This window comes from Panthera tigris, chromosome E3 (genome assembly GCF_018350195.1).
Source record: "Panthera tigris isolate Pti1 chromosome E3, P.tigris_Pti1_mat1.1, whole genome shotgun sequence".
Lineage (NCBI taxonomy): Eukaryota > Metazoa > Chordata > Mammalia > Carnivora > Felidae > Panthera > Panthera tigris.
Window position 1 is genome coordinate 40,026,784 of NC_056675.1, and position 26,528 is coordinate 40,053,311.

A 26,528-nucleotide genomic window follows, 5' to 3' on the forward strand; every position below is an offset into this window, starting at 1 on the left:
CTTGGCAGGAAATGCCAGCGTGGTGTCCGGGAGCTTGATACCCAAGGTCCCAAGCACGCTGTCGGAGGGGAAGACGCAGTCAGGGTTTCCCAGCGCGCCCCGTGTGCCTGCCACTCATTGCGCCGCCCGCGTCCTCCCTCCTCCCAGGGGGCTGAGGGTGTGCTCCACACACATCTGACTTCGTCCATTCCTCACCAAACCAAACCCAAGATGTGACCTAGCGAACAAACCCAACACCCCCCAGGACGTCTCCGACAGGCGGCGACCTCCGAGCACACCTGCCGGGACACCTGGCTTCACACCATGCCCTGTAGAGCCAGAGGTGCTTCTCCCGCCAGGGCACCGACACCCTGAAACCCAGGCACTCGTGGCTGATTCTGGAGCCTGTAATTCCTGAGGTGTAGCGATCCGAGGAAGGGCTGGCTGATCGCCCCTGCGCCACCCACAACAAAGGATTTCAGAGTCCTTTTCAACCTGTGACAAAACGTTCGCTTAGCTCTTTTTCCAAAACAAGAGCGACCCGCCCGGCAGGCCTATTGGTGCACCCGGGCCGCCGGCTCCGCCAGCCCACGCCTGGGGCTGCATGTGCTCGGAAGTCACACGCGCGTCTCTGCGGTCTACGACACAGGCAGCCCGCCAGCTCTCGCGACAGGTCCCCGATCACGGCGCTGGGGAGACTCCAGACCAGGGGAGCGAACCCTGAAGGCCAACAGGACCGAAGCGCTTCCAAGCAGAAAGGAACCTCAGGGACAGAGCGCAGAGTAAAGCGAAGGTCTGAACATTCCTGTTCAACAAACAAAGCAAATCACGCCAAGTAACCATTTCTAACGTTTGGCGACCATCACTCGAGACCTCGACTGCTTCGTGAAAGTCAAGTAGAATCGCACAGCTTCATCGGGAGAGGACATGCTGTCCGGCCCATCCCCCAAATTCCGGCTGAGGACGGAAGGCGCCTCATCCCGGCTCATTCAAGCCCTCAGCCGCAGGCAGAAACAAGACGCAGGAGCAGAGACACTGTGGCAGACCGTGACGCTGGGCCCCCGGGAGACGCCACCACCAGTGCAGAAACATTCAGATGCCAAGAGCGACGCGTGAAGGGGGAGAGGGAAGCCAGCGAGGACAGAGGGGAGCTGCCGCAGGGGGAAGAGAAGACCGCCGTGAGCAAGACCGGGTCGGGTATGGGGGCTTTCTCAGGGCTGGGAGTGGATGCGCGCAGAGGACCAAGGCCCACGCCCCCAGCGAGGCCACAGAGAGAGCGAGCGAGAGCCTGCGTGATGAGAAGTCAGCGTCCAAGAAACCTGGAGGGAGGGGCGCCCGGGTGGCTTAGCCGGTTTGAGCCTCCGACTTCGGCTCAGGTCAGGATCTCCCGGTTCGTGGGTTCAAGCCCCGCACCGGGCTCTGTGCTGATGATGTGGAGCCAGTTCGGGATTCGCTCTCTCTCCCTCTCTCATCGCCCTCTCCTACTCACGCTTTCCCTCTCAGAAATGAATAAAAACGCTTAAAACTCAAACAAACAAACCTAGAAAAAAAATGGATCCCAACGGCAAGGTCGCAGAAGGCAAGAACAGGCTCTGACCTTTCTGTGCCCAGGCCTGGCACCGGGCCTCACAGCGGATGCTTGACGAGACCCGGGGCACCGCAGGAGAGCAGGTCAGAGGCCCCCCGCCAGGCCCCGAAGCCCAGTGCCTCCAGAACAGAGCTCACCCTCCCTCTCAACCTGCTTCTGTGCCCCAGTCCTCCAGCTGCCCAGGGGCCGCCCAGCTTCTCCCCATTCCCTGGCCAGCCCTGTACCACCCCTGAGTGAGACAACTTTAGCGGCCTCCTCCCCCGTCTCCAAATCATCAACCCTGGCCACGGCCTGCCCTCCAGAGCGTGCACCTGACAAATGCACACGTGCGGCCGGGGCCTGCCGGCTGTGGCGGCCCACTCCCCGCCGGGACGAGCTAGGCCGTCTGCCTCCTGCATGCGCGCCCCCCCCCCCCCCCACGCCTCTGCAGGAGCCTGGGGCACCATCACTCACGCCCCTCACGTCACCGGAACGGAAGACGATGCCCGCCTTCCGAATGGGAACACTGAGGCACAGGGACAGTGGCCTGGCGGGCATACCACGCAGCTGCTTGGACCAAGAAAGGAGCGTGGATTTCTACGGCACCTTTACGGCGCGTTCGAATGCTTTACTCCTTTCTGTCTTCACAGTGTGCGGTTATTATCCACATTTCAGAAACGGGGAGACCGAGACTCCAAAGGCACGAAAGCCCCGAGGCCTCAGGGCAGCTAGAACCAAGCCTCTTATTCCAAACCCCGGCATCCTCCCCTCGAGCCACACAACACAATGGTGGCTGACACCCGCGTCACACACAGCTGCTTCTGTATTTTTACTACACACCGAGCTGAAAAATCCACGGATTTCAGGACGGAGGGAACTTGACCTCGACATCCTTCCCTCAGCCTGCGACGCAAAAAGGAACGGACAGGTTCAATGACATGCCCAAGCTCACGTGGCAGTCAGCGGCAAGAGTTAGGACTGGGGAGCACATGTACGGCTGAAAACAAAACCGCGGGACGTGACCAGGTAAGACACAGAAGACGCACTAACTCGCTATCCTGGACGTTTCCTTTCGAGTCTGGGGAGCCTCCTTCCAAAGGTATGAACGCGGAGACTGACAGAAGACCCGCACCGCGAGGTGCTGCGTGACGTCCCTCGAGGGGGACTCAGGCGGGCCACCCCGCACTTCGTCCACCCTCAGCTAGAAAGACGTTCCAATGTCCGCGGACGGAAGCGCATCTCCAGGAGCCGGAACGCTTCCTCGTGGCCCGGGTCTGCGGTGAGAAGGGATGGGGACCTTTCAGAGGCCGAGCATGACACATGCCGGTCCGTTCACCTGGCCGCCTCTGGTCACAACATCCCACGGTCGAGACAGGGGCTGCTTCTGTGCCCTTCGTAGCACACGCCCTCCACGTCCGACGCCACAGCGGCCAGGCTCACTCTTAGAGCCCAGCCGTGACTGAGGGGATGCCCTCGCCACCAAGGCCGGAAGGATGACGTGGAACAAGGCCATTCCCGGGCAGGGCGTTGCGTCAGCAGACGTGGAGCACGCCCGTCTTCCGCAAGCTGCTCGCCTCCACCAGGACGCCTCCCCCCTGCTCGGCCTTTGCCGGGTCTCCACAGAGCACAAGGGACACCGCAGCCGTGCCGTCGGAGCCCCTGCGCGGGGTCCCCACCTCCGACATCCTCTTCCACGAGCCGAAGGTGACCTGGACCCGCACAGTCCCGGCGCGTGTCCCGGGCCCCGCCCGCAGCGTCTGCCGCGTCTCCAGCCTCCACACGACACCCAGCCTCGACCTCAACGCGCCCGGGGCTGGTCTCCCTCCAAGGCACACGAACCATACGCCTTCTTCAGCGAATGACGAGATTTTCTGCAGGTAACTCTCGAGACCCCAGGCAAACACGACACCCGAGAATCTCTTCGGCCTTTCGCACGTCGGTCTTCGGCGCTAACGCTGCGGTCACGCGACGCAAGATGCTTGCACACGCCACCGCCCACGACAAAGCTCGTTGTCGCGTTTCCTCTGTTCTCTTTACCACTCCGTGTAACCCAAAACGAGACACGGTGTACAGCGTAAAACGAAAATCCTACGGAATCCTCGGTGGGCCAAGGGCAATTCCACAAGCGGGTACCGTAGAAACGGTAGTTCTGATGTCAACAGCCAGCGAGGTGTTTGAAAATTAGCTCCACCTTCGAGCCAACGCTCGGATGTTGCCTTATCTACTCGCCTATGCTCTCTGTCCGGCTCTTTAACGTGAAGCCAGTGCAGTCTGTATGACCCTGAATTCAGTCTTTCACTGAGAGCCCCTGGGCCACGGGTGTTTTCCTCTCTATCCCGCACAGCTTCCTCAGGGCCCAGATTTGAGGTGGCCAGGGACGCAGGTCTCCTGACCCGACGTGCGGTCGGGGGTCACAAGGCAGCACCGTGTGTCAGGGCTACCGTGTCTTCTACCGTGTGCCCCACCACATGGGGCGCGGGGGGGACCACCCCGCCTTCCTCCTCCTCTTCTCCCCAAGAGGTCTGAGAGCTCTTGGCAAAGCCTGGTATCCCTGCCCAGGCGGCCGCGGTGGGCTCCGTACGGTCACCGCTGAAATTTTTTTTTTTTTTTTAATTTATCTGTTTGAGAGACACAGAGAACCAGCAGGGGAGGAGTAGAGAGAGGGAGACAGAGGATCCGAAGCAGGCTCTGTCAGCTGACAGCCTGAGGCGGGGCCAGAACTCACAAACCACGAGATCGCGACCTGAGTCAAAGTCGACACTTAAACTACTGAGCCACCCAGGCGCCCCAACGCCGCACCTGGTTTTATTCAACGTCACTTACCGACTGACACTGAGCACAAGAATCCCAGGCCTGGGGCCTGGCCCAAGAGCCCGAGAAGCGACAACACGAGCGACCGGAGCAGATGAGGAGCAAAGCGCCGGTGCCGCCGGACAGAAAGGCCCCGGGGGGAGGGGCGCACTCTGACCACGCCCTGCGCAGGGCTCTCCCAGAGGCCCACACACACAGAGCTCCACCGACTTCACAGAACCTACCTTCCAGAATGCTCTCTTAAAACACAGAGGACCCACGTCCAGACTGCAAGCTGACCCCTTCATCCCTCAACGTTACCTTAACATGGCTTTCGCCACTATCTCAGCCGACCCATTCGGAAAGTAAAGAACCTAACGTTTGGGCCGCTGAAGGGACCTCCGTTTGTCCCACAGCCGAACCGGCCCCACAGCAGCTCCGGGAGTAGAACCTGGGTCTCCTGACTGCCGGCTCACCTCTCTTTCCAGTATGGTATTCGTCTCCCAAAGGCTGACCCCATCGGGGTGGCAGAGCTCACGTGATGTCTTCTAAAAACACCTAGAAGCTATGAGTAGCCCACGGTTTGTGCAAAACATACGTTAAGTTCTGCACAGGGATTTGCTGATTCCCCCAGAACGAGCACAGAGAAACCAGGTGACACAGCCCAACTGTGGAGCCCGCACTTTCATGACCAGCCTGCCCGCAGGTGGGTGGAAGGAAGGGTCTCGGGCAGGGAGCAGGGGAGAGGGAGGGCAGCGATGGAAAGCGAGAGTCTACTCTGCACCCGCCTCAACTGGCCCGACAGGGCGGGTAGCAGCTCAGGGGCGTTCCTGGGACCTCTCTCTCCCCCTCCCCACAGGTGACACCTGCCCAAGTCCACCTGCCCAGCCTCTCTAGCTCCCTAACCTCAAAACTATCCACGTTTCCCGTAACAGAGGCGTCGGGAGATTCTTAACGACTTACACCAGGGCTTAGCGGTGATATTTACTGCACCGAGGCAGACGCTGGCGTTATCCCCGTTCACAAAGAAACCGAGCCTCCGAGAGAGAGACAGGTTTGCTCAGTCACCCACATCGCGAACTGGCCAAAGGCGGAAGAGCCTCGAGAGCTCTGTGTCCTCGACCTGGTTCTTACAGATATGTGAATTCTGGGTTTCAGGCTCAAACACATCCTTGGTTTGCGGCTTACCTTCCGCTTAGGTGGAGCACGTCATTCAAACAACAAACTTGTTTCTGCGCCCACTTGACACTGAAGTAACAGATACGAGATGCCCGGCACCTAGGTGCTAAATCCTGACCTTTAGAATTCAAAAAGAATTTAATGCAGGATCGTGCTAGAAAAAAGTCACTGTTTGTTGAAGTTGACAAAACACAGTCCTCTTACAGAGCAAGAAAACAGCACTGCGGACAGCAATCCAGGGGGGACTTCCTTCCCTCCACAAGACCGTCCCCCCCACACTCACCGCAAGCTTCGCACGCCTGTCTGCAAGCTATCGGCCAAAGAACCGCCAACAACCAGACGAACGGAAATCTCATTTTTTGAAAAAACTAAAAAACGCTAGGACTGTTCATTTCCCCCTGGATCTGCGCTCCACACCCCAGGTGGAGATTTCCACAATCTGTAAGACAGATGCCCCTCTAAGAAGTGTCTGCAAAGGTTACGGGGCACACAGTCAGAATCTGACCTTTGCTGGCTGCTAATGGAGATAAGCAAGCAGAGGTTCCCGAGACACGTGGCGGGGCACCGTGAAGCGTGGAGCCAACACAGACCCCACCAGGAAACTCCAGGCTCAACCTTCCCTGTGAAGCAAAGCAGACGTGCTTCCTACTCCTCTCCTAAAAGCCACCATTACGGTTTGACTTTACTCTCACTCCGGGAAATATCAGCTTGCTAAAATAAGAAAGTACGTAGCTCCCAAGAAGCACATATCCTGACAAGCTTCCATTTTCCTAACGGAAAGTCGATCGCCACTCAGAGCCACACTCTGGGACAAGAACCGATGATGTGATGTGAGGCTCCTCCAGGGACCCTTCTCCATCGGAGCCACGCTCTTCTGGGCAAACGAAAGCAAACCTCCCCTCATCACCTGACGGCTGTGAGTCTAACCACACACCGAAGCCAGAGCGCCGCGGCACCTGACGCACAGCTGGCCATTTACAGGTGACCAAAGGCTTTCACGTCGCACGTGAGCAGCCACCGCCGTGCCTGGTTTCTCAGGGGAGTGGGCGCCTCTCTCTGGCAGATTCAAGAAGCCAAACAAGCAGACGAAAGGTCAGAGGGCCAAGTTGGCAAGGCCCTGAGCTCCGCCAGGGCTTCTGAAGCCACAAACCATTGACGGCATCCCAGGGGCTGAGCTGACTTACACACCTGTAACCAGGAGCGGAAAAGCTATTTGGTTTACACAACAAATAAAGCAAATTAACGTTTTCCTAATTAACTGACAACTCTCACACCAACGTAAATGTATGTGACCCAAGGTTTAATTTCTGAAACGTGCCAAATTACCGCACACTTACAACTTTGCTTACACCCAATCTACCAAAACCAAAAATTTGGTAAGGCCAGGATGATTTCAGAGGCCGGCCTCCTCAGATGAGGACAAGGCAGAACTCCGCTGAATCGTACACATTTGGCACACGTCTCCAAACTGGGTTCTTTCTCCGTTGGTTTCTGAAATCTTTCCTTCTTAAGACGATCAGGGCCGTCTAACAAATGTCACTTACCTTTTCCCAAGGAACTAAACGTAAGGCTTTTTTTCCTGAAAAACTCATTGGAGCTTTGTTCCATTTGCTACCTGTAAATGTGCTGCAGACTCGGCCTCGAAGGAAAAGGACGTTAAGAGCAGCTCTCTTACAGAGAAAAGCGGTACACGACAGAGAACGAACACAGCAGCAGCAGCACCACGGCGCGGCTCCCCTCCCGGTTCTGGAAGGGACCCTAGCGAAGCTGCACTACCGTCCATCGGGTCAGAACGCAGGGCCAACGCCGCAGATGGTAGGTACGTCCCAGGCCACAGATGTTCTCACTACCTCCTGCCCCAGGGGACAGCCTTTCGTGGCGCCCGGTGGAAAGTCTAAGGGCTGCACCCCCGTGTCCTCAGCACTTTTGAGCCTAGACTACAGGAGGCAGGGAGCGATGGGCCCGAGTCAGACTCTGTGATCCGTCACTTTTGGCTTCTTATCAAATGAGTTTCAAAAGCCCACTCCTTTGTTGTACGTCCACCAGCTCGTGTCCAGGAAAGAGACGTGGTAGGTATTTCGCCTTCCCTCTCCCAACTATTGTCTGAGGTTTAAAGAGCCCACCGCGTAGGTCACCGAGGCTGCTTTACCAGGAAACCCCCCCAGACTCAGGAACCCATTGTACTTGCCCAGAACGCATACTCACTGCCTCTTCCCGGAGTTTCAGCACGGAGAGCAACAGCCTCTTGGGAGGAGAAAGGGGACACGTCCCCTGCCCAGTGCCACCTGAAGTGAGCGGCAGCGCGTGCGGGGGTCCCTCTGAGCCACCCCCCCCCCCCGGGGTCCGGAGCACACCCTGGAGGAGCGGGGGTCCCGTACCTTTTCCTCGCGGCCCCGAGCCGCCGGCGCCGCCGCTCCCCCCGGCGCACGACGAGTCCTTCCTGAGCCTCTTGCTCTGCGGCCTGACGCTGGACCGGAGGAAGTGGTGCTGGTCCTGCGGGCAGGCGGGCGGCGGGGACGGGGCCTGCGGGCCGCCCGCGGGCGCAGGGGGGCCGTCGCCGCCGTCCCGGGGGGTCCTGGCGTCCCTCTTTGTGCCGCCGCTCTCCTCGGCCGCGTCCCCGCCGCCGGGCCCCTCGCCCTCCAGCGAGTCCTCCTCGGCCGACCGCTTGCCCAGCCGCTTGAGCCCGTCCTCCCCGCCGCCGCCGCCGCCGTCTCCCAACTTCACTGTCATCCTGGCGGGGCAGGGGAGGGGACCCCGGTGAGGCGCGCGCCCGGCAGCCTGCCCGAGAAGTTTAGCGCACCGATGCCCTCTCAACATGGCCGCCGTTGTTTGTTCCCGATCCCCTCCCGGCCGCCCGCCGCCGCCGCCGCCGCCGCCCGGCCCGGCCCGGCCCGGCCCCCGGCCCCCGACGCCGACCCCGGCGAACGGCGGCCGGCAGGCGCGGAGGCGGCGGGGCTGGCGGTCCGGGGGCCCGCGGCCGGACCACCCTGCCCGCGCGGCGCCCCGGCCGGCGGGGTCGTGGGGTGGGGGCGGGGAGGGCCGGGGACGGCGGGCCCCGGAGGAGGTCCCGGGGTCCCGGGGCCGAGCCCCGCGCCACCTACCCCGTGGGGCCGCGACTCATGGCCTGCGCGGCGGGCGGCTCGCGCGCCGGCGTCTCCCAGAGCCGCCCCAGCCTCGGCGCCCGCGCCCCCGACCCCACCCCTCCCCGCCCCCAAAACGCGCGGGGCTCCGGGCCCGCGCACCTGCCCCACACGCCGCTCCCCAAAGTTGGCCCCGGAGCGGGGGCGAGGGGCCCGGATCCACCCCGCCACGGGAGAGGCGCGGGCTCGCCTGCGTGCACAGGGGACTCCATGGTGGCCCGCGGCTGCCGGTCCGCCTGCTTATTTTAAAACACACGTAAAGAATAATAAGCTCGGGGTTTCTGGGAATCTTGCTTCCTAGGGTGGGAGGTGTGTGCTGCTGCCGAGATTTACGAATTAAAAATGCTTCTACAACAAAGGAGCCTGGGGCATGGAACAGGTTGGAGCCACCAGTGAACGTGACATCCGCAGACACGTCCAGATCCAAATGCAAGAATGGGCAGAAGACGGGGTCGTGTAAAAATTCTCGACAACCGTTGATAAAACCCTTGCATTAACTTTGTTACCGGCTGCAGTGTGAAATGTCAACCACAGAACTGAGGACCCTAAAAATGTGCGCAAGCCCGAGAAGCAGATCCGCTCAAAAACTGAGTCAGGATCAGGTAGCATCACATTATAAGCCCCAAAAGGGTCAGTAATGTGTACCTGTGATAAAGCAAGAAAGATGAAAATTAGATTCCTCAACAGGTGATGATGCTATGTCCAAACTGTTTGACATCCTCAACAAAGCTGCTGAGAATGGAAACGCTTCGTTCAAAAGGGAAAAGACAGCAAGGCATCCAGGCTATGGGTGAAATACAGGAATAGGGACAATGGTCTCTCACTGAAACATTTAGAAAAGAGTAAAAATCATAGCAAAAAATCATAGTAACACCTCCCACTGCTCCGATGTATTGTCACAAAATGATCTGTGCCAGTTTTCATCTGCTGGAATTGGTCTTACAAATTACTCGAATTTAAGGAATGACAGTTAAGAAAACAAATACAAAAAAAACACAAAACCTCTGCCAAAGAATAAAACCATACAGGGCAAACACCCAAACTTTTTAGAGGACTTCACTGCACAGCACTTAAGGCGACCTATTTCTCAACCTATCGTTGGTACTTAAGAAACCTAGGAATACCCCAAAGGGCCTTTCTCTGGGTTATAATGCGGAGAAACCTACTCCCAGGGACCTTTTATCCCCAAAACTACCCACAGTCAAGCCAGGCAGGACCCACGCAGGGCATACACCGGCCACAACACAACAGACTTGCCTGTGTGCCTGGCTGAATACAGGGAAGACCTGAACGCAGAAGGACACGGCTTCTCAGAACCAAAAGGATATTGACACATTTCAGAGTTTTCCCCTACAGGAAAAGGAAACCACGGGGATGGAATCCTTTGACCGAAAACCTCCAACGCTACTTCCTGACCGTTCGCAGAGGTGGAATCACCTCAAGCGAAAAATCCCGACTCGACACCGTTTTGTCAGGCTTCGGGAAGGAAAAAGCAAAACCCTCCCTCCCGGGCCGACTTCTGGCTGCACACAAAGAGCGCTGTCACCGCGCCACTCCTCGGTCCGGACTCTGCCGGGCCACCCCGACGGAGTACCGCGTGCGTAAGCACCGACGCGAGGGCACAGGCCGCTTCTCCCGCAGCCCCGCTCCACCTGGGGCCCGGGCCTCGCCATGACAGGCGGTCGGGGCGGCCCACCCCTCCCGAACCCCGGCCCCCGGTCACCTTCTTCATCAACGCCTCGCAGCGGCCTGGCTTCGCGGGCTCCCCGGGGGCCTCCCGGGCGCCCGCAGAACCGGCCGGGCCGGGCAGCCCCGGCCCCCGAGAGCCCGCTGCACAGAAGCCGCGACGTCGATGTGGTCCTCCCGCCTCGGAAGCAGTTGCCCGGGGACCCTCGCCCCGGCACGTCCCCTCCGCGGCAGGCGAGCGGCTGACGAGGCTGCGGGCGCGGGTGCTGCCGCCTCTCAGCTCCCGGAGGCCCGGCCCGCCGCGCTCAGCAGCAGTTCCGGCTACGGCAGCCGGCGGAGACGGCGGGCACTGCGCGCGGGGCGGGGCGGGACGGACGGCGCGCGGGGCGGGGCAGGGCGGGGCGACGCGCGCGGGGACGAGCACGCCCGAGTTTCCAGCGGGCGCGCCCCCCTAGGGGCGCTGCCATTGGCCAGCAGCGGGCGCGCGCGCTTGCACGTACGGACGCTGGGAGGGGGCGCGGGGCGGGCCTGCGACGCTGGTAGTGTTGTGACGCCGGCCTCGCGGCCGTGCGGGCCAATGCGTCTCTCCGGATTGGCGGATAGACAGCCAATAGGGCCAGCGCCCTGGCTGTGATTGGCCGGAGCTGTGTTGACGGATGCGTGAGAAGTAAACGCCGCCTCAGCTCAGAGTCTTGAATCCGGCGCGAACCGGGTTTTTGACGACAAAGTATACAAATGCAACTGAGTGAGATAAAGATGCCCTTTATTAGATCGAGTGTGTGCTTTTGAAGATTCTTAGTGCAGTGGATGGCGCTGGGCACGTGGGTCATATTTCTTCGTCATGGCGATAAAGGAGTGTGTTCTAAATTCTCGCGTTTCTTACGGAAGAGAGGATAAAGCGGGGTGGTGTTCGAGGGTAAAAACCTGGAAGGAGCAGCGTATGAGTCATAGAGCTCTAATGCACAATAAGACGGATGCAGACGATAATATTGTACTTAGTTACGTCATATGACCGATGTCGCTACAGCCGCCACATAACATGAATGCATCAAAGTAACACGCAGTACACCTTAAACCTAAAGTGTCTCATGTCAGGGTTTTTGTTTCTGAAAATGAGGTCTTTAAAAACGGCATATTCCTTGTACCTATGTGATCCAGCACCTATCCTGTCGGATCCAGTAGTATCTGCATTTTCCTTTTATTTTTTTCACTTAATGTGGACTTCTTTGCTGTAGCAACATTTTTTTCCCTTTAACGACATGACTTTGCTGTGTTGTTCAAAGTTAATTTCCAAGTTTAAGCACGCCTGACCGAAAAGGCCAGGGCGCACGTTCTAGTGCCTTTGGGAATGCAATCTGCCGCCACGAGTCACATTGGTTTCTAATGGGATGAAGCCATGGGTACCCTTGGCTACCATTTTCTCGCCAAAGGAGTCCATACGGCCCCCAAAGCGTTGCATGCACATCAAGTATTACGTCGAATCAATCGGCTTTGCTCAGAAATCCTCTTGAACCACACCCTCCTCCTTGAGATGAGACAAAGTAGAGCCCAGCAAACGGTGTGCGGTCCCAAAGACCGAAGAAGATGAACCGAAGAGAATCTTAAGGAAGATGGCGTTCCGTTTCTCCTCCACGCTGTCAGCTGACCAACCCGTTTATTAAGGTGTAACTGCAGGAGCCGGTCCCAACAGGCTTTGCATCCTCATCACACCTATAAAAATGTCACCCGCTTCCCTTCTCTGCGCAGCACAGGCAAATGCTGGCCTCCTAGCTCCCCTTTCTGAGCTGGCGTTGTTGGTTGTAAACTGCGACGGGGACAAAATGCCCCGCGGGACCGCGGAGCTGGCCGCCGGCGGGGACCCGCCAGGGACTCTTGCCCTTGGCGCCTCACGAACACTCTCGACCGTATTCGGCTCTTTCCGGCCTCTCGAGGCGCTTCGGGTGGCCTCGGCTTCCGCCGCTCTCACGTTCGGCAGTTTCCGCGTTCCGCGCGCAGCCGTTGTCCGGGCAACGCGCTGCGGCTCGGCGGAGGTGAGTGGGGTCGAAGGGCGAGGGCTGCGAGCCGCCGGGTAGGGGCTCCGTGGCGGTCTGGGGCGGGGGAGCGGAGCGATGACGAGCCGGGCCAGACCCCGGTCCCGCGGACCCCCGGGCCATTTTCCTCCGGAAACCGGGCCTCGGCCGAGCGGGTCGGGTCGGGGTCGGCGGGAGCTGGGCGCGGCGTCCGAGGTCAGCACGCGATGATGGCCACAGCGGGCGCAGTCCGGGCTCCACCGAGGGCCGCGGGGCGGGACGAGCCCCCGGCGGGGCTCGGGAGGGGAGGCGGTCGACGCCGGCAGGGCTCCCGGGACCCCCGCGGTACGGGGTGGGGGTTAAAAAACCGCCCCTATGCGCGGCCGGTCGGCCCTCGCGTGCAAGGCCTGCGGCTGTGACCCTGAACCGTCTGCGGTGAGGGGGCGCCGGCTGGGTGGCCGCGAGTGCCCGCGCCCCTGCATTCTGCCGCCGCCCCCCAGAGCCTCCCCCCGTCCCCCCTCGCTGCTCAGTCCGCCTGCGCACCCCGAACCCTCAGCTGAGCCGGGCGCCCCGAGGCGGTGGTCCGCGGCAGGGACTGGCGTCGGACAGGAGCAAATCGCTTAGAACTAACGGAATTTGCTTCTTTTCCTCAAAGTTTGTACATTTGCCACTTTTTTGTTATTCTAGAGGCCCTGAGTTTAAGGAAAGGAAGTGCGCTTGTTTGCGAACTGATGCCACTGATCGGTGTCGTTAGGTAAGGATAATGTCGTTAGTCACCTCTTCTTGTGTTTACTCTGGTAGCTTTTGTTTATGATTATGCAGATAATACTTCTTCGTGGTGGAAAAACGTTGAAACGCAGGTACAAGGAATGGTGAGCAATCCATCACACTGGGTAAAAACGGACTCACCCACCTTGGCCGCTGTTTGCAATAAACCAGCAAGAGCATCTTCCCTTGCTAATCAATATCTTCATCGTATTCGCCTGGAGGGGGTGCTGTTCTCAGGGCTGGGGTGCAGCCAGGGACTCCCACCTGCAGCAGGTAGAGAAGTCAGTCAAGCACACATTTGCAATGAAGTCTGAAGGACTTTGCAATGAAGGACCAGCCTGTGTGGGGACGCTGGAGAGAAGCCTAGAACAACCTGGTAGTGAAGTCAGAGAGGGCTGGGGCTTCTGAATATCCAAAGGTGGAGTGTGGGGGAGGGAGTCTCCCAGGAAGTCCCAGGCAGGAAAAAGTAGTTTAAAGACCTGAGAGTGGGCCGCCTGGGTGGCTTAAGCTGACTTGGGCTCGGGTCATGATCTCACGGTTCCTGGGTTCGAGCCCCGCATCGCGCTCTGTGCCGACAGCTCAGAGCCTGGGGCCTGCTTGGGATTCTGTGTCTCCCTCTCTGTCTGCCCCTACCCGGCTCATGCTGTCTCTCTCTCTGGGTCAAAAATAAACAAAACGTTAAAAAAATAAAACCTGTGAGCACCCATGCTTATTCCACAGCGATGTTTGAGACAAAAAATACAGGGGAAACCAGGTTTCACCTCAAGTGCTGTGGTAACTCTTCCTTCAGTCTAACAAAATTAACATGACTTATTTTTCAGAGCAATATTTTCACCAAGTAAACTTGTTAAACACGAGTACAAATTTGTCGTAGCCCCAAATTTCCACCCTTGGTTGGCTGCGACACATGAAAACTCAAAAGCTTTCCTTTGCTTTAACGCAAACGTTTCCTTTCGTTTAAACGCCCAGATTTTTATGCGGTTTTTTTTCCGTTGTACTGACTTCATTTGAAAGCGCATAAGGACAGTCGGAGCCCCGTCCAGAGTGGATGTCCCCTTTGTGATGGGGGGGGGGGGGAGAGGTCTCTGGATCCTGCCCCTTCCCCTGACTCCGGCCCCCCACGCCTCCCGCCCCTGCCTCCCTTCTCCACCAGCAGCCCCCAGCATGTGTTCCTTACTCCATGGCAGTGAGAACACCACCTCAGAAAGTGTGCGTGTGTTTCGGACTCAGTATATACTCAGAAGAAAAAGGGGAACGTTTGATATGTGACTGTTCATTTGTACCTTCGTGCATTTAGCTTCTTCCTGAAATGGGTTTCCTTCTCTAAATCCAAGCTTGAGACTTCGAGGCTTCCTCTGATAGAATTATTGTTGCTGCTAAAGCAAATGACGTAGTCCATTCTCCACTCCGATGATAGAACGTCGCAGCATTCATTTTTTTTTTTAACACCATTTTTTTTGTTGTGGCTAAATATACGTAATATAAAATCTATCATTTTAATTATTTGCGTGTATACAACCGGTGACATTAAGCACATTGCCGTGTGGTGTAACCATCCCCACCAACCCTCTTCAGTATTCTTCATCTTCCCAAACAGGAATCCTCTCTCCATTAAACACTAGCTCCCCATTCCCCAGCGCTACAGGCCCCGGTACCCACCCTTTCACTTTCTGTCTCTTTGTGACTATGCTAGGTCCCTCCCAGAGGTAGAAACACACCGCATTCGATCTTCTGTGATTGGCTTATTTCGCTGAGCGGAACGTAACGTCTCCTATGTTCATCGATATCGTGACATGTCAGAATCTCAAGGCTGGTTCATTCTGTGTTCTGTATGTGCACCATATTGTGTTTCTCCACTCATCTGCCAAGAGACAGTGGTTGTTCCGTCTTTCTGACTACTGTGAATAGTGCTGCTGTGAACGTACGTGTACAAGGATGTACCCGACCCCCTGCTTTCAGTCTTCCGGGTGTACACCCAGAGGTGGAGCCGCTGAACCACATGGTCCTTCTGTGTTTGAGTTTTCAGGAACCACCATACCGTCTTCCACAGCGTCTGCACCAGTTCGCACCCCCACCGGCAGTGCCAAGAGTTATTTTCTATCTTTCTGGTTAACAGCCATTTTTTTAAAAATACAATTTATTGCTGCGTTAGCTGACATACAGTGTATACGGGGCGCTCTTGGTTTTGGGGGTAGATTCCCGTGATTCATCGCTTACGTACAACACTCAGCGCTCATCCCAACAAGTGCCCTCCTCGCTGCCTATCACCCATGTTCCCCTTCCCCCCCGCTCCCCCATCAACACTCAGCTTGTTCTCTGTATTTAAGAGTCTCTTATGGTTCGTCTCCCTGTCTGTTTGAAACTGTTTTTTCCCCTTCCCTTCCCCCATGATCTTAAGTTTCTCAAGTTCCACATATGAGGGAGAGCCTGTGATATCTTTGACTGACTTATTTCACTCAGCTTAATACCCTCCATTCCATCCACGTTGTTGCAAATGGCAGCATTTCATTCTTTCTCATTGCCAAGCAGTACGTCTTCTATGTAAACCACATCTTCTTTATCTGATAACGGCCATTCTAACGGGCATGACGTTGAATACTTTTAAATGATAGCACACGAACCTGCAAATATTGTCTTATCTGCCAGTTAGCTGCCCCAAACTGACTCGAGGGTGTGAGAAGTGGGCAGCGGGACTGGCCAGTCACGCACCGTCCCACCCTGCTGCGCAGGGCAGTACGCAAATCTTTTCTGGGAAAGAAAGACGTTAAGTCCGGAGAACGAATCAAGTTCACCGTCCCTGCTGTTGCCGTGGCTTCGTTTTCTCGATTCTCTAACAAAGGAACCCTCTTGCTTTCTACTACCTGAGAGTCTGATGTTGAAGACAGCCGTGGTCTTCAGGCTTTATAGCAAATCAAATACTAGGTTTTTCTATATATTTCTGTGAAGCAGTTTCACTTCTATTTGGCTGGGGATTTTTGCTCAAAGGGCAGCTATGGAAATGCAAATTGTCCTCCTTATGATTGGAATAAAGATGTCGTCTAGCCTGCTGGGCTTTACTTTATTGTTTTGATGGCAGTGTTTTATTCTTTCCGTCGTGCCTGGATCATTCCGGGTCCAATTTCTTGCTTATTGTACGCTTTCCCCCTGTTAGAGTTCTCTTCCACATAAAGTTGCCTGCATGGTCTTAAGGGGCCTTTGTCAGTTGCATCATGTTCCGATGTTGGCTTCATGATGCTTGTCCTTCCCGGTTCCTTGTATGGTCACTGTCTTTGTTTTGTTCAAAACCAACAGGACTTGGCCATCTTTCCCACGCAGGTTTGAGCCCTGACTTGGTCTGAGTGTCATCATGGCCCTCTATTTTGACCACCGAGTGGAAGCCCCGGACTCCGTTGGGTCTCCTTCCCACATCCACTGGCACCCTGTGCATCCGTTCCTGGCAGTTGCCTCCGTCAGCCCGACCTCAGGAGGCAGCGTGGATGTATACCTGGAACAAGTGAGTAGTAAGAAGCCACAATGCTGACTCCCCGAGCTCTGGCTGTTGTCTCCTCTTCGTTCTCACGTATATGTGTGCACACGGGTGTGGGGGAGTGTGTGGAATGTGGGGTGTGTGTGTGTGTATCACGTTTTCCTGGGGTTCAAACTCCCAATATTATAAAAGCCCTTCAGTGTGGACAGTTCTCTCAGCCCCGGCACTTAGGTTGGGGACATGGTTAGGAGTGTCTAGCAGATTCCACAGTCAGCCTGTGGCCTCTGACCAGAGCCAAACCCTCTGTGCATCTGTGCGTCCCGGTCCAGTCTCCTGTTGGCCACGTTGGCCATCGGAAACTCTGCTGGTGTCCTGTGGCCGCCATAACGAATCCCCGTGAGCTGAGTGGCTTAAAACAAATCTGTCCTCTCAGAGTCCGGAGGCCACAGTCTGAAATGAGGGCTCCTCAGGGCCACGCTGTCCCCGAAGACTCTGGGAGAGGAGGACCGTGCCAGCCCTCATCCTGGCTTCCGGCGGCCGCCTCTGCTTGTACCCACATCGCTCCACTGCCATCATGTGTGTCTGTGTCTCTTTCCCCTACTTGTAAGGACACCAGCCATTGGCTTCGGGCCCATTCTAATGACCTTTTCTTAACCTGATCATGTGCAGAGACTCTATTTCCAAATAAGGTCGTGGCACAGGTACCGGGTCAGGACTTCAGCACATCTCTTTCTGGGATGGCTCTTCGAGAGCTTTGTAGAAGCCCCCCCCACCCCCTGCTCCCCACTGCTCTCCGTGCACGACACCCCTCACGTGTCACAAAGACAATCACGTTTCCCTTCCCGCTGCAACCCTCTGAAGTCCCACCGCACCTTCACTGGAGCGGCGAAGGTCATTAGTGATGTCTGCGTGCTTCTGGGTCCTATCTGAGGTCCCCCGCTCCTGGAAAACAGCCTGGAGGTGAGAGGGGCCGCAAATAACTTTGGCATTGCAGACCCTGGAAAGGCTCCTGGGGTCACCCAAGAGCCTGCACTCAGGGTGCCTGGGTGGCTCAGTCGGTTGAGCGTCCGACTTCAGCTCAGGTCATGATCTCGCCGTCCATGAGTTCAAGCCCCGTGTCAGGGTTGGTGACACTCCCCCGCTTGCACTCTGTCTCTGTCTCTCTCAAAATAATAAATAAACATTAAAAAACTTAAAAAAAAAAAAAGAGCCCGCACTTATAGAACCTTGGGGTCAACGGACTTGACCTCCGGGCCTAGTGCTTATTTTTGTAAATAAAGTTTTATTGGAACCCATTGAAATGCTAGCTAGCAACCAAGCCGTTGTGAGTATGAGGTATGAGATCATATGCCTTGATAACCTGGTCAGCGTGGTCAGTTGAGTCTTAATTCTATGCCTTCATAGCCAAGGGTAAGATTGGTGTTTCTATGAAAATTAAGTAGAACATTTCCTTTATAAACAGCTCCTTATATCCTCTAGCTGATACCGATTTCATTGATCAGCCAGAAGTTCCAGAGTAGCTGTCTCCCTTCACCACGTGGGATTTACCTCTTGTCCGTTGTAGGGTGAGCATGCGCCCGATACGCATATCGAGAGGTCGTTCCGGGTCACTTCCTTGTGCTGGCATCCGACGCGAATGATCCTGGCTGTTGGCTGGGAGACCGGAGAAGTGACAGTGTTTAATAAGCAGGACAAGGAGCAGCATGCGGTCCCCCCGACCCACACCAGCGACATCACCGTCCTCAAGTGGAGCCCCAACGGGAACTGCCTTGTGTCGGGGGACAGGGTAAGCAGACGTGGTTGTCACTGATTTCGGATCGCTGCATCCCCGTCGGTGCTGTTAGAGTGCAAGTGGGGAAGAGTGTTAAAGGTCAGAATTTGAGACATAGTGGTTGCTGAATTCACTTGACCTTGTTGGATGTCATGGCAGAATCTGTTTTATACTGAAAGTAAGGTTTGAAAATTTCGTCCTACCATCATACTCTGGCAGAAGCGTGTCTGTAATTTTTTAAGTGAACTTTTCTAGGAAACTTATGTTCATCAAGGTGAGGTGACTGTTACAGGTACTGTCACTTTTATGCTCCCCCCACCTCCCACCCCCGAATCAGCAGGTTCCCTGAGCACACTCCTTCGTTGCCTGGGAGGCCCTGGTCCTAATTGTCTAGCTCAGGGCTTCCTCATGGAGCTCACTTTGCCCCCGGGGGACACTTGGCAGAATGTTTTTGCTGTCAGAGTGGCTGGAGGGCCGTCTACCGGCATCTAGTGGGTGAAGACCCGAGAAACTTCCCACAACACAGAGTTATCAGCCGAAAATGCTAAGTAAGTGTTCCCAGGCTGAGAACCAGCATCTATACCTAATTCGATTCACAGACGTGTGGCAGAAATTTTACACTGAGGTCATTCATTTCCCTGGGGCAAGGTAATACGTTCACGTGTGTCAAAGTCCACAGACTATGAAAAGGTCTCTACCGTGACAAGACCGTGCAACCCCATGCACTCCGCTCCCCTCCACCCCGCCCTCCAGCGCCCACAGCTTCCCGAAGCTTCTCCCGTTTCTTCCGATTCACAGCAGCACATACCGACGCATTCTGTCCCGTTGCCACTTCTGAAAAATTTCAAGCTATTAAAGGAGTTGAAAGACTAGCCCGAGGAGCACCGTGTACCCTTCACGTAACTTCTCTAGTTGTTCCATTTTGACACGTCTGCTTTCTCTCTCTATCTTTTCCCCTGAATACTTGAGAATTTGTCGCAGAGATCACACTTCACCCCAGGTCCTCTGGCGTTGATGTCTTGAGGACAAGGACTTGTACACAGCTGCCATGTGTGTGGCACTCGCGCTGAGGAAGGCGCGCGCTGAGGCGGTGCCCTCTCGGGCTGTCCCGTCCTGTCCCGTCCACGGCGGGTGTTGTCCTAACCCAGAATGTGGCCAAGGACCACACGCTGCGTTTGGCTGTCCCTTCTCTTTGGTTTCCCTGAATCACGAACGGTTCCCTGGTCTCCTCTTTCCTTTCTTCTCTTGTTTTTGGTCTTTGGTGACATCACCAAACAGAGGAGTCCAGACAGGTTATTTTGTAGACTGTCCCTCAGTATAGACTTGTGCTTGGCGGGGGGTGGCAGTTAGGTGACAGGTAGCAATGCGGGGAGCCTTGCTGGTTCCCTGAGCCAGTGCCAGCAGGGGTGGGGAACAGGGTTCCCCAACACTGAACACTAAGTAGTCCTCGTGCACGGGGTGCCCAGAATTCAACTCCGTTCTGACACCGTGCACCTAGAGACAGCGCCAGGTCCCACGGGTCACGGCCTCCATCCCGCACCCCCACCCCCACCCGTGCTCCCGCCACAGGCCACAGAGTGGAGGGTCCTCCTCGGGCTCTTGCAGCCGGTTAGAGCGGCTCCCAGAGGCCAGAGAACCACGTACTCGCGCTTAGCGGTGTGTGGAAGGATGTGATAAAGGACACGAGGCAGCAGCCAGATGAAGAGATGCATAGGGCACGTCCCGGGAGGGCGCAGAGCTCCCGAGTCCTCGAGTCCTCATCGGGTGCCACTCCCCCCACCCCTCCCTGCCCGGAGGCCTGCGATCGCAGTCCTGGGCGGTTATGGAGGCCTCGCTGGAGCCCTCTGACCAGTGGTGGGTCCTCCCGGCAGCCACCCCGCCCCTGGGCAGAGACCCAAAGTCACCTTCGTTAACGTGAGCGGAGACATATCTGTGGCCCTTCTTACGGGAGGTTCCATGAACCAGTGGTGAGGGAACGTTTGGTCCTCTGAATGAGCGAGGACATATTTGTTATCAGTCAGGGTGCCGTGGGTCCTAATGTGTCACTGGTCACGTGAAGTGATGGTATGTCCCGACACTCACGTGTCAACACACTGACTGCACTTTCGTCTCATACATTAGACTCTTGCTCGTGCGTGGGGCTGAGTTTCTTGTCTTCCGAGGTGACTTGTGTCTAGAGTGTATAAAACTGCGATGAATGTTGTCGCCACAAGGGAGACCAGGCAGCTCAGGTGTTGCCTCCGGTCTGGTACCCGGTTACCCAGAAACCCGAGGGGGCTTTGCTGAGAGACTTTGTGTGTAAGTTGCCTTTTAAGGCCGACACTACAGCTGATCCTGGAACCACCTGGGAGTTAGGGGCATCAAGCCTCTCCCAGTCAGAGATCTGAGTATAACTTTGACTCCCCAGAAGCTTACCTGCTAACAGCCTTTGTTGACCCAAAGCCTGGCCAGTAACATAACAGTCGAATAACAACGTTTTACGCGCCGGGTGTATCACATACTGCGTGCTTACCATAAAGTAGGCTGGAATAAAGAAAACTGCAAAAAACTCACACGGAAGAGAAGATACGTTTACGGCACCATACCCTGAAAGTCCACCTATAAAGGACCCACGTCGAGACCCGGGTTGTTCGAGGGCCATCTGTATCTGGAAAGCACTTTCCCGTTTACGATGATATAGTGCTCTCGGGCCTGCGGGACGATCGGGGGCACGCTGAGAGAACAAAGGATGGGAAGAAGAGTGTGTGGCAGCCTCCTCGAGCGGGAGATGTGCCCTGACAGCTGCGTGGGCCTCCTTGCTGACGGATTCTACGGAAGTAGTGCCGTTTGGCAAAGCTCAGCATGCCTCCGCAGCCACAGAGGCCTCCTGGCCCGGTCCCGATGGCACCGTTTTCCCACCCGACCTCTCGCGCTCATGAGCACCCTAAGCTTGAGAGCTCGATGACTTAAAAATTGCACATGTAGTACGCCTGTCCCCAGGTGGTGGTTTCCTGGGAAGATGGCTGATCCCAGGACTGGGGCCGGGCCCTGAGCCCAGAGGATCTGGAGAGCCAGCAAGTAAGGGAAGTGCTCGCAGATCCCGCGGTCCGGGGTGGGTCAGAGGGACGCAGGAGCTAACGAAAGACCTCCCGGTGGCCGAAGCTGGAGCTCGAAAGTGAACCAAGTGGTGCTGGATTGTAACCCAAAGCGGAAAGTCACCGTCTGTGACATAAACAGGGGTGTGAACCCGTGATGTAGTAATTAGTGAGTGGTGGAGAAGAGACAAATCTCTCGTCCTGAAGAACCCAAGCGATTATGTAGATGGTCCACACTCAAGCGGGTGACTTCGTTCCAAATAGTACGGGACGGAGAGGGGGGAGAAGCAAAGACTTCACCGTGGACAAGGTCACCCAAGGGACCTCACCGGGCGGGGAGGGTCAGCAGTGGCACAGATGAGGCTCGTCAGTGGCACCGATCACCCGTGTGATGTGACGTGACGTGACGAGAAGGGCGCGCGATCTCCGTGGCCTTCTCCCCGAACCTACAACCCAGCCCAGTCGTGAGAAAAGCGTCAGACGGGTCCCGACGGAGGGACGCCCCACATCATCCCTGACCAGTCCTGCAAGCTGGGGGGGTCAGAGACACTGTCCCGGCCCAGAGGAGCCTAAGGGGACGTGACGCCCAAATGTCCTGTGGCTCCTGGTGGGGGAGGGGGGGACCCAGGGAGAAAGTAAGTGTGAATAAAGCACGACCCTAGTCAATACAGTATGTCAGTGTCGGCTTGTTAAATCTGGGAAACACACTATGCTAAGTAAGGTCTGCTCACAGAAGTGAGGGGTGGAGAACGGGACTTCTCTGAATGACCTCTACCGCTTTTCGTAAATCTGAGTCTACTCAAAAATTGAGTTTTGAAAGCTGGCTGTGTGGCAGGTGTTATCTGGGGGAGTGAGGGTGGCAGAGGGCACACGGAAGGCTCCTGTTCCTCCCACGTTCACTGCGCACACATAACGGTTTTGTGACTTGTCGTAAAAGGAATCGGCGTTTATTCTCTCGCGCCGCGTAACACTCCCACCAGTCACCGTAAGATTGTGTCTCCTTCACGCGGTGTTGGGTTTTCCAGCTTGGCGTCCTGCTCTTGTGGAGGTTGGACCAAAGGGGTCGGGTACAAGGGCCTCCTCTGCTGAAGCACGACTACGGAAAACACCTAACCCACTGCATCTTCCGGCTCCCCGCTCCTGGCGAGTGAGTAAGAGCGTGGGGCTGGTGCGGGGTGGGCTGCGGGCACATCTGCAGTGACCACGCCTTCCTGTAAGGAACCTCTGGGACTCTGACTTCCTGTCGTGTCTGCCTTCCAAAGGGACCTCATTCAGCTGGCGAAGGCGGCTGTGAGTGGCGATGAGCGAGCCCTGGACATGTTTAACTGGAGGAAAAGCAGCTTTGGGAGTCTCCTGAAAATGGGCTCTCAAGAGGGACTGTCGTTCTTTGTCAGCCTGATGGATGGTGAGAATCTTAGGTGGGGATTCTAGGACATTGAAGCGTTTAGGGGCGTCTGGTAGGGACTGTGAACAAAGAGGTGATGTCTCTGCATAAAAAAGCAGTAGCCTGTGTGTGTGCCAGCCTTAGAGTGACGCGTCAGCAGCTCTCGGCCATCACTGACCCAGCGTTCAGAGAAGGCCCTCACCTGGTCCTGATGGAGGCGGATGGGCTCGGCTTGTGTTTGAAGGGCTCTCAGGACAAGGCCCCGTTGGTACCTCCGCCCGCCCCAGCTGCTCCTGTGTGCAGCTCCAGGCAGGGGGACGGTGCTGCCCTCTTGTTGTCCAGTCTGTGTGGCCCGGAAGCGCCCTGACCTGAGCTCTGGGGAGGGAGTGTGACAGGGCAGGACGGGCGGGGGCACCGTCTGTCTGGGTCCTGACTCCTCAGTGTGAGCAGGGACACAGGCACCCGCGGCAGCAGATGAGTGCGGTATGGGGTGCAGGCAAAGAAGAGGGGTTACAGTCAGGGGACACACGAGTGTGCATGCTGCAGGAGCGAGAGCAGGGAAGGGGGGCTCACGACGGCTTCCACAGGGCGGGCCCCCGCGCAGCTCAGCCTTGACGGGAAGAAGAGAGCAGAGGGCAGCTGCCAGGGCTGGGCTTTGCCCTTGTTAAGGTAGAGATACCGCTTGTTTCTGGAGGTAAAAAGAGACAGCTGATGGAGGGGACTTGGAGGAGGTCCAGAGGGCCAGGCGTGGGTACAGAGCCGTGGGCAGTGCCGGGAGGAAGAGGCCAGCGCCAAGGCCCCCTTAGCAGGGAGTCGAGGAGATGATGTGGGAAGAAGGCCCAGTGGGCAGGGGTGTGCGGTGGGGACAAGCCTGGCTCTGGAAGGGTCAGGCCTGCCCCTCCCACAGGAGCTGTGGGCCTCGGGAGGGTCACCCTGGGCAGTCAGACCCCTGCCTGCGAGCTCGCGGGACACGTCAGCTGAGTGAACACGTGTGGGTGTCACCAAGCCTGCCACAGATGCTTGCTGAGGCGGTGCCGGCACGGTGACGTCGTGCTGACCGCGGGCCTCGGCACAACCTTGAACTTGTAGGTTGAACGGGAAGTCACGTTATCCTTGGAAGCAGATGAGAGCAGACGGCGAGGGCGAGGAGGCTCCTGAGGGCAGCAGACAGGGCTGCTTGGCGGGCACTCACCGGAGGCTCCCCACCGACTCAGAAGGCTGAGGAGGGGCTGGCAGGCCGGGCAGAGCAGGGGAGGGAGGGCCTCTGGGTCGGGAGAACGCATGCGGCTACGGGAGGGCCGTGGCTCCAGGTCTCGGCGTCTGGGTGAGGGATGTGCACCTAATGTCAGCACATCAGGGGGAACAGAGAGTTTCGAGGCCACCCGGCAGATGGGCAGGGCTGAGAAGTGAAGCTTATTTCAGAGATGGCCGGGGAGTCTATGTGCAGACGGTTTTTCAACGTTTGGTTTGTAAAGTTTTATAATGGACGTGTTTATGCTTTGCAAACGTACCTAAGTAGCTACAGGGACCGCCGGCGAGTGCCCCCCACCTGGACTGACCCCTTTTCCCTTAGGGACGGTGCACTATGTGGACGAGAAAGGCAAGACCACCGAGGCAGCGTCCACGGACAGCTCGGTGCAGGCGCTCTTCTACCTGGAGAGGAGGGAGGCCCTGGTGGTGGTCACGCGGAGCCTGCTGCTGTCCCTGTTCGTGGTGAGGCCCGCGGGCGAAGCAGAGGAAGTGATGAAGGTAGGCGGGCAGCAGGGCGGCCGGGCTGGGCTTCACCCGACCTAAGCGCCGCCGTCCAGGACTGTCACGAAGGTGACTCTGTTCCCAGGAGCTTTGCGGGAATCCGCCGACGGGTGGGGGCGGGAGAGGGCGGCCAGCTCGCAGCCTGGACACCCGGCTCTGACTAGGGACAACTGCTCACCCCGCAGCAGCAGCTCAGTTGACCTTCACGGTGGGAACGGGATGGGGGACAACGTCCTGCTTCCCACCCTTGTGCAGATGGGGCCCTCACTTCCCTCCGTCACAGCTGCCACTGCCCCCCCTCCTCTACACGTGCCCTGTTTTGCCCGAAGGCGTGCCAGTCGCCCTCCTGGGCAGCACACGTCCAGCTGTGGGGCTGCCGAGATCCAGCGAGGCCTGGAGCAGGTGTCTCAGCCCCATGTTGGCCACTGCTCTCGGCCTGCCGCTCAGCGAGGGCTGGTCCACCCTGCCTCTGGCCAGTCCCCTGGTTTGTACCAGCTGAATCCATGTTCCTGAGAGAATTCTGAACTTCTCCTGAAGATGATCCTGTAGGTTACCGAGCTGATTGATTTCTTGTGAATAGGTGTTTACACAATTACTTAGGTGCCCCTGGCACAGCAGTGGAAAATAGGGTCCTGAGTTATGTGGACCTGGGTCCAGATCCCCGTGAGCCTCTCACTGGCCGGGGGGCCCGGGCAGAACGGGGTCACGACACCTGCCCGAGAGCGTGTGGCCATGTCTGAACGGGGCTCGCCTTGGTAGTTGCTCTAGAAACACGCTCACCGTGCACCATGTGCGGAAGCCACAGTCGTTAGCCATTTAACATACCACAGAGAGTCGTGTGGCTGAGTGGGGGTCGCCTTTCCATGTGTCTCCACCCGCCCGGCTGGCACATCCCCACCAGGCCACCACATACTGGACGCTCTGGGCTCCAAAGAGCAACGTGCTTCCTTCAGGTTGTTTCTCGTCATCAGGTCAAGTTGAGTGGGAAGACGGGTCACCGGGCAGACATCGCGTTGATTGAGGACAGCGTGCTCGTGACCGCCGTAGGGGAGCCCATCCTCAGGTAAGAGCCCAGATGCTCGGCAGACATCGCCATTGAGGGTCAGTCCCTTTGGAGTCACATCCATACAACCAGCTCTGAGGTCAGAGGGTAGAGCACAGCACCGACCCAGGCGTCCCCTCTCGGCCCTCACCGGGCAGGCCCGTCCCGATTCCGACGCGTGGTTTTCTCGAGCCTGGCGTATGTGGAATCACGTCTTGGCTTATCTACCTGCCTCTCCTCCATGTGATACTTGGGTTTCTCCCATGTTAATGGCTGTGGTTGGGGTCCCTTCTTTCTCGTTGTGACCTGGTGTCACACGAACCCTGCTCCCTTTGAATATGAACAAGGCATCAAATAGATCTAAGCATAATGACAGCGGGCCTTGTATGTCAGAGTCCCTCGGGCTCCGTCTGCTTCCCGATCGCTGTGCACATTGAGCAAGACCCTGGGAGGCGGGGAAGGGCCCGACATGGTCCCCTGAATGGCGCCATCTGCCTTTCGTTGCAGATTCTGGGATTTGGAAGGAGGAGAGAATTACGTGCTGAGTCCAGAAGAGAAGTTTGGTTTCGAGAAAGGAGAGAATATAAACTGTGTTTCTTACTGTAAAGTCAAAGGTGAGCCTTGTCGGGTGCCGGAGAGAGAGGCGGCCTCAGTCCTCACTCTGTGGGCTGCAAAATGGCTGGTGGCGACTCAGAGAGTGGTAGATTGGTTGTAACTGTCAGTCGCCTGAGCAAAGTCACTGGGGAGCGGGAAAATGACAGCACGTGAAGGTCGGCGGGTTGGCTCGACAGTGTGGCCACCGTGGGTACAGGCAGGTGACCTGTGTTCCCTCCTGAAACCGCGAGGAAAAGCAGGGGAAGGTAACAATACGCATGCATGTGCCTGTACGCACGTGTGCACGTGTGTACACACACGGAGGAC

General features: G+C 57.1%; 2 protein-coding genes across 14 annotated transcripts in view; one reads left to right on the forward strand and one right to left on the reverse strand.

Moving 5' to 3' along the window:
- Positions 1–10,667, reverse strand: part of CRAMP1 (cramped chromatin regulator homolog 1) — a 57,210-nt gene extending 46,543 nt beyond the window's left edge. For 3 of the 4 annotated variants that reach the window (XR_006212688.1, XR_006212689.1, XM_042972394.1), the window contains exon 1: positions 7,894–8,343. Coding sequence is in view for 2 of the 4 variants with exons in the window: in XM_042972394.1 (XP_042828328.1) it covers positions 7,894–8,332 (439 nt within the window). In the remaining 2 variants the exon portion in view is untranslated. Of the gene's footprint in view, positions 1–7,893; positions 8,344–10,378 lie in introns of those variants that run through there. The other variant, XM_042972395.1, reaches the window with a different exon arrangement.
- Positions 10,668–12,286: 1,619 nt separating this feature from the next.
- The window catches only part of IFT140 (intraflagellar transport 140), a 71,983-nt gene continuing 57,741 nt past the window's right edge, over positions 12,287–26,528 (forward strand). For 5 of the 10 annotated variants that reach the window (XR_006212696.1, XM_042972438.1, XM_042972447.1 and 2 more), the window contains exons 1-9: positions 12,402–12,566; positions 13,038–13,104; positions 16,434–16,611; positions 18,149–18,370; positions 22,455–22,576; positions 22,692–22,834; positions 24,387–24,562; positions 25,537–25,628; positions 26,115–26,221. Coding sequence is in view for 9 of the 10 variants with exons in the window: in XM_042972438.1 (XP_042828372.1) it covers positions 16,465–16,611; positions 18,149–18,370; positions 22,455–22,576; positions 22,692–22,834; positions 24,387–24,562; positions 25,537–25,628; positions 26,115–26,221 (1,009 nt within the window). In the remaining variant the exon portion in view is untranslated. The other 5 variants (XM_042972443.1, XM_042972440.1, XM_042972441.1 and 2 more) reach the window with 5 other exon arrangements.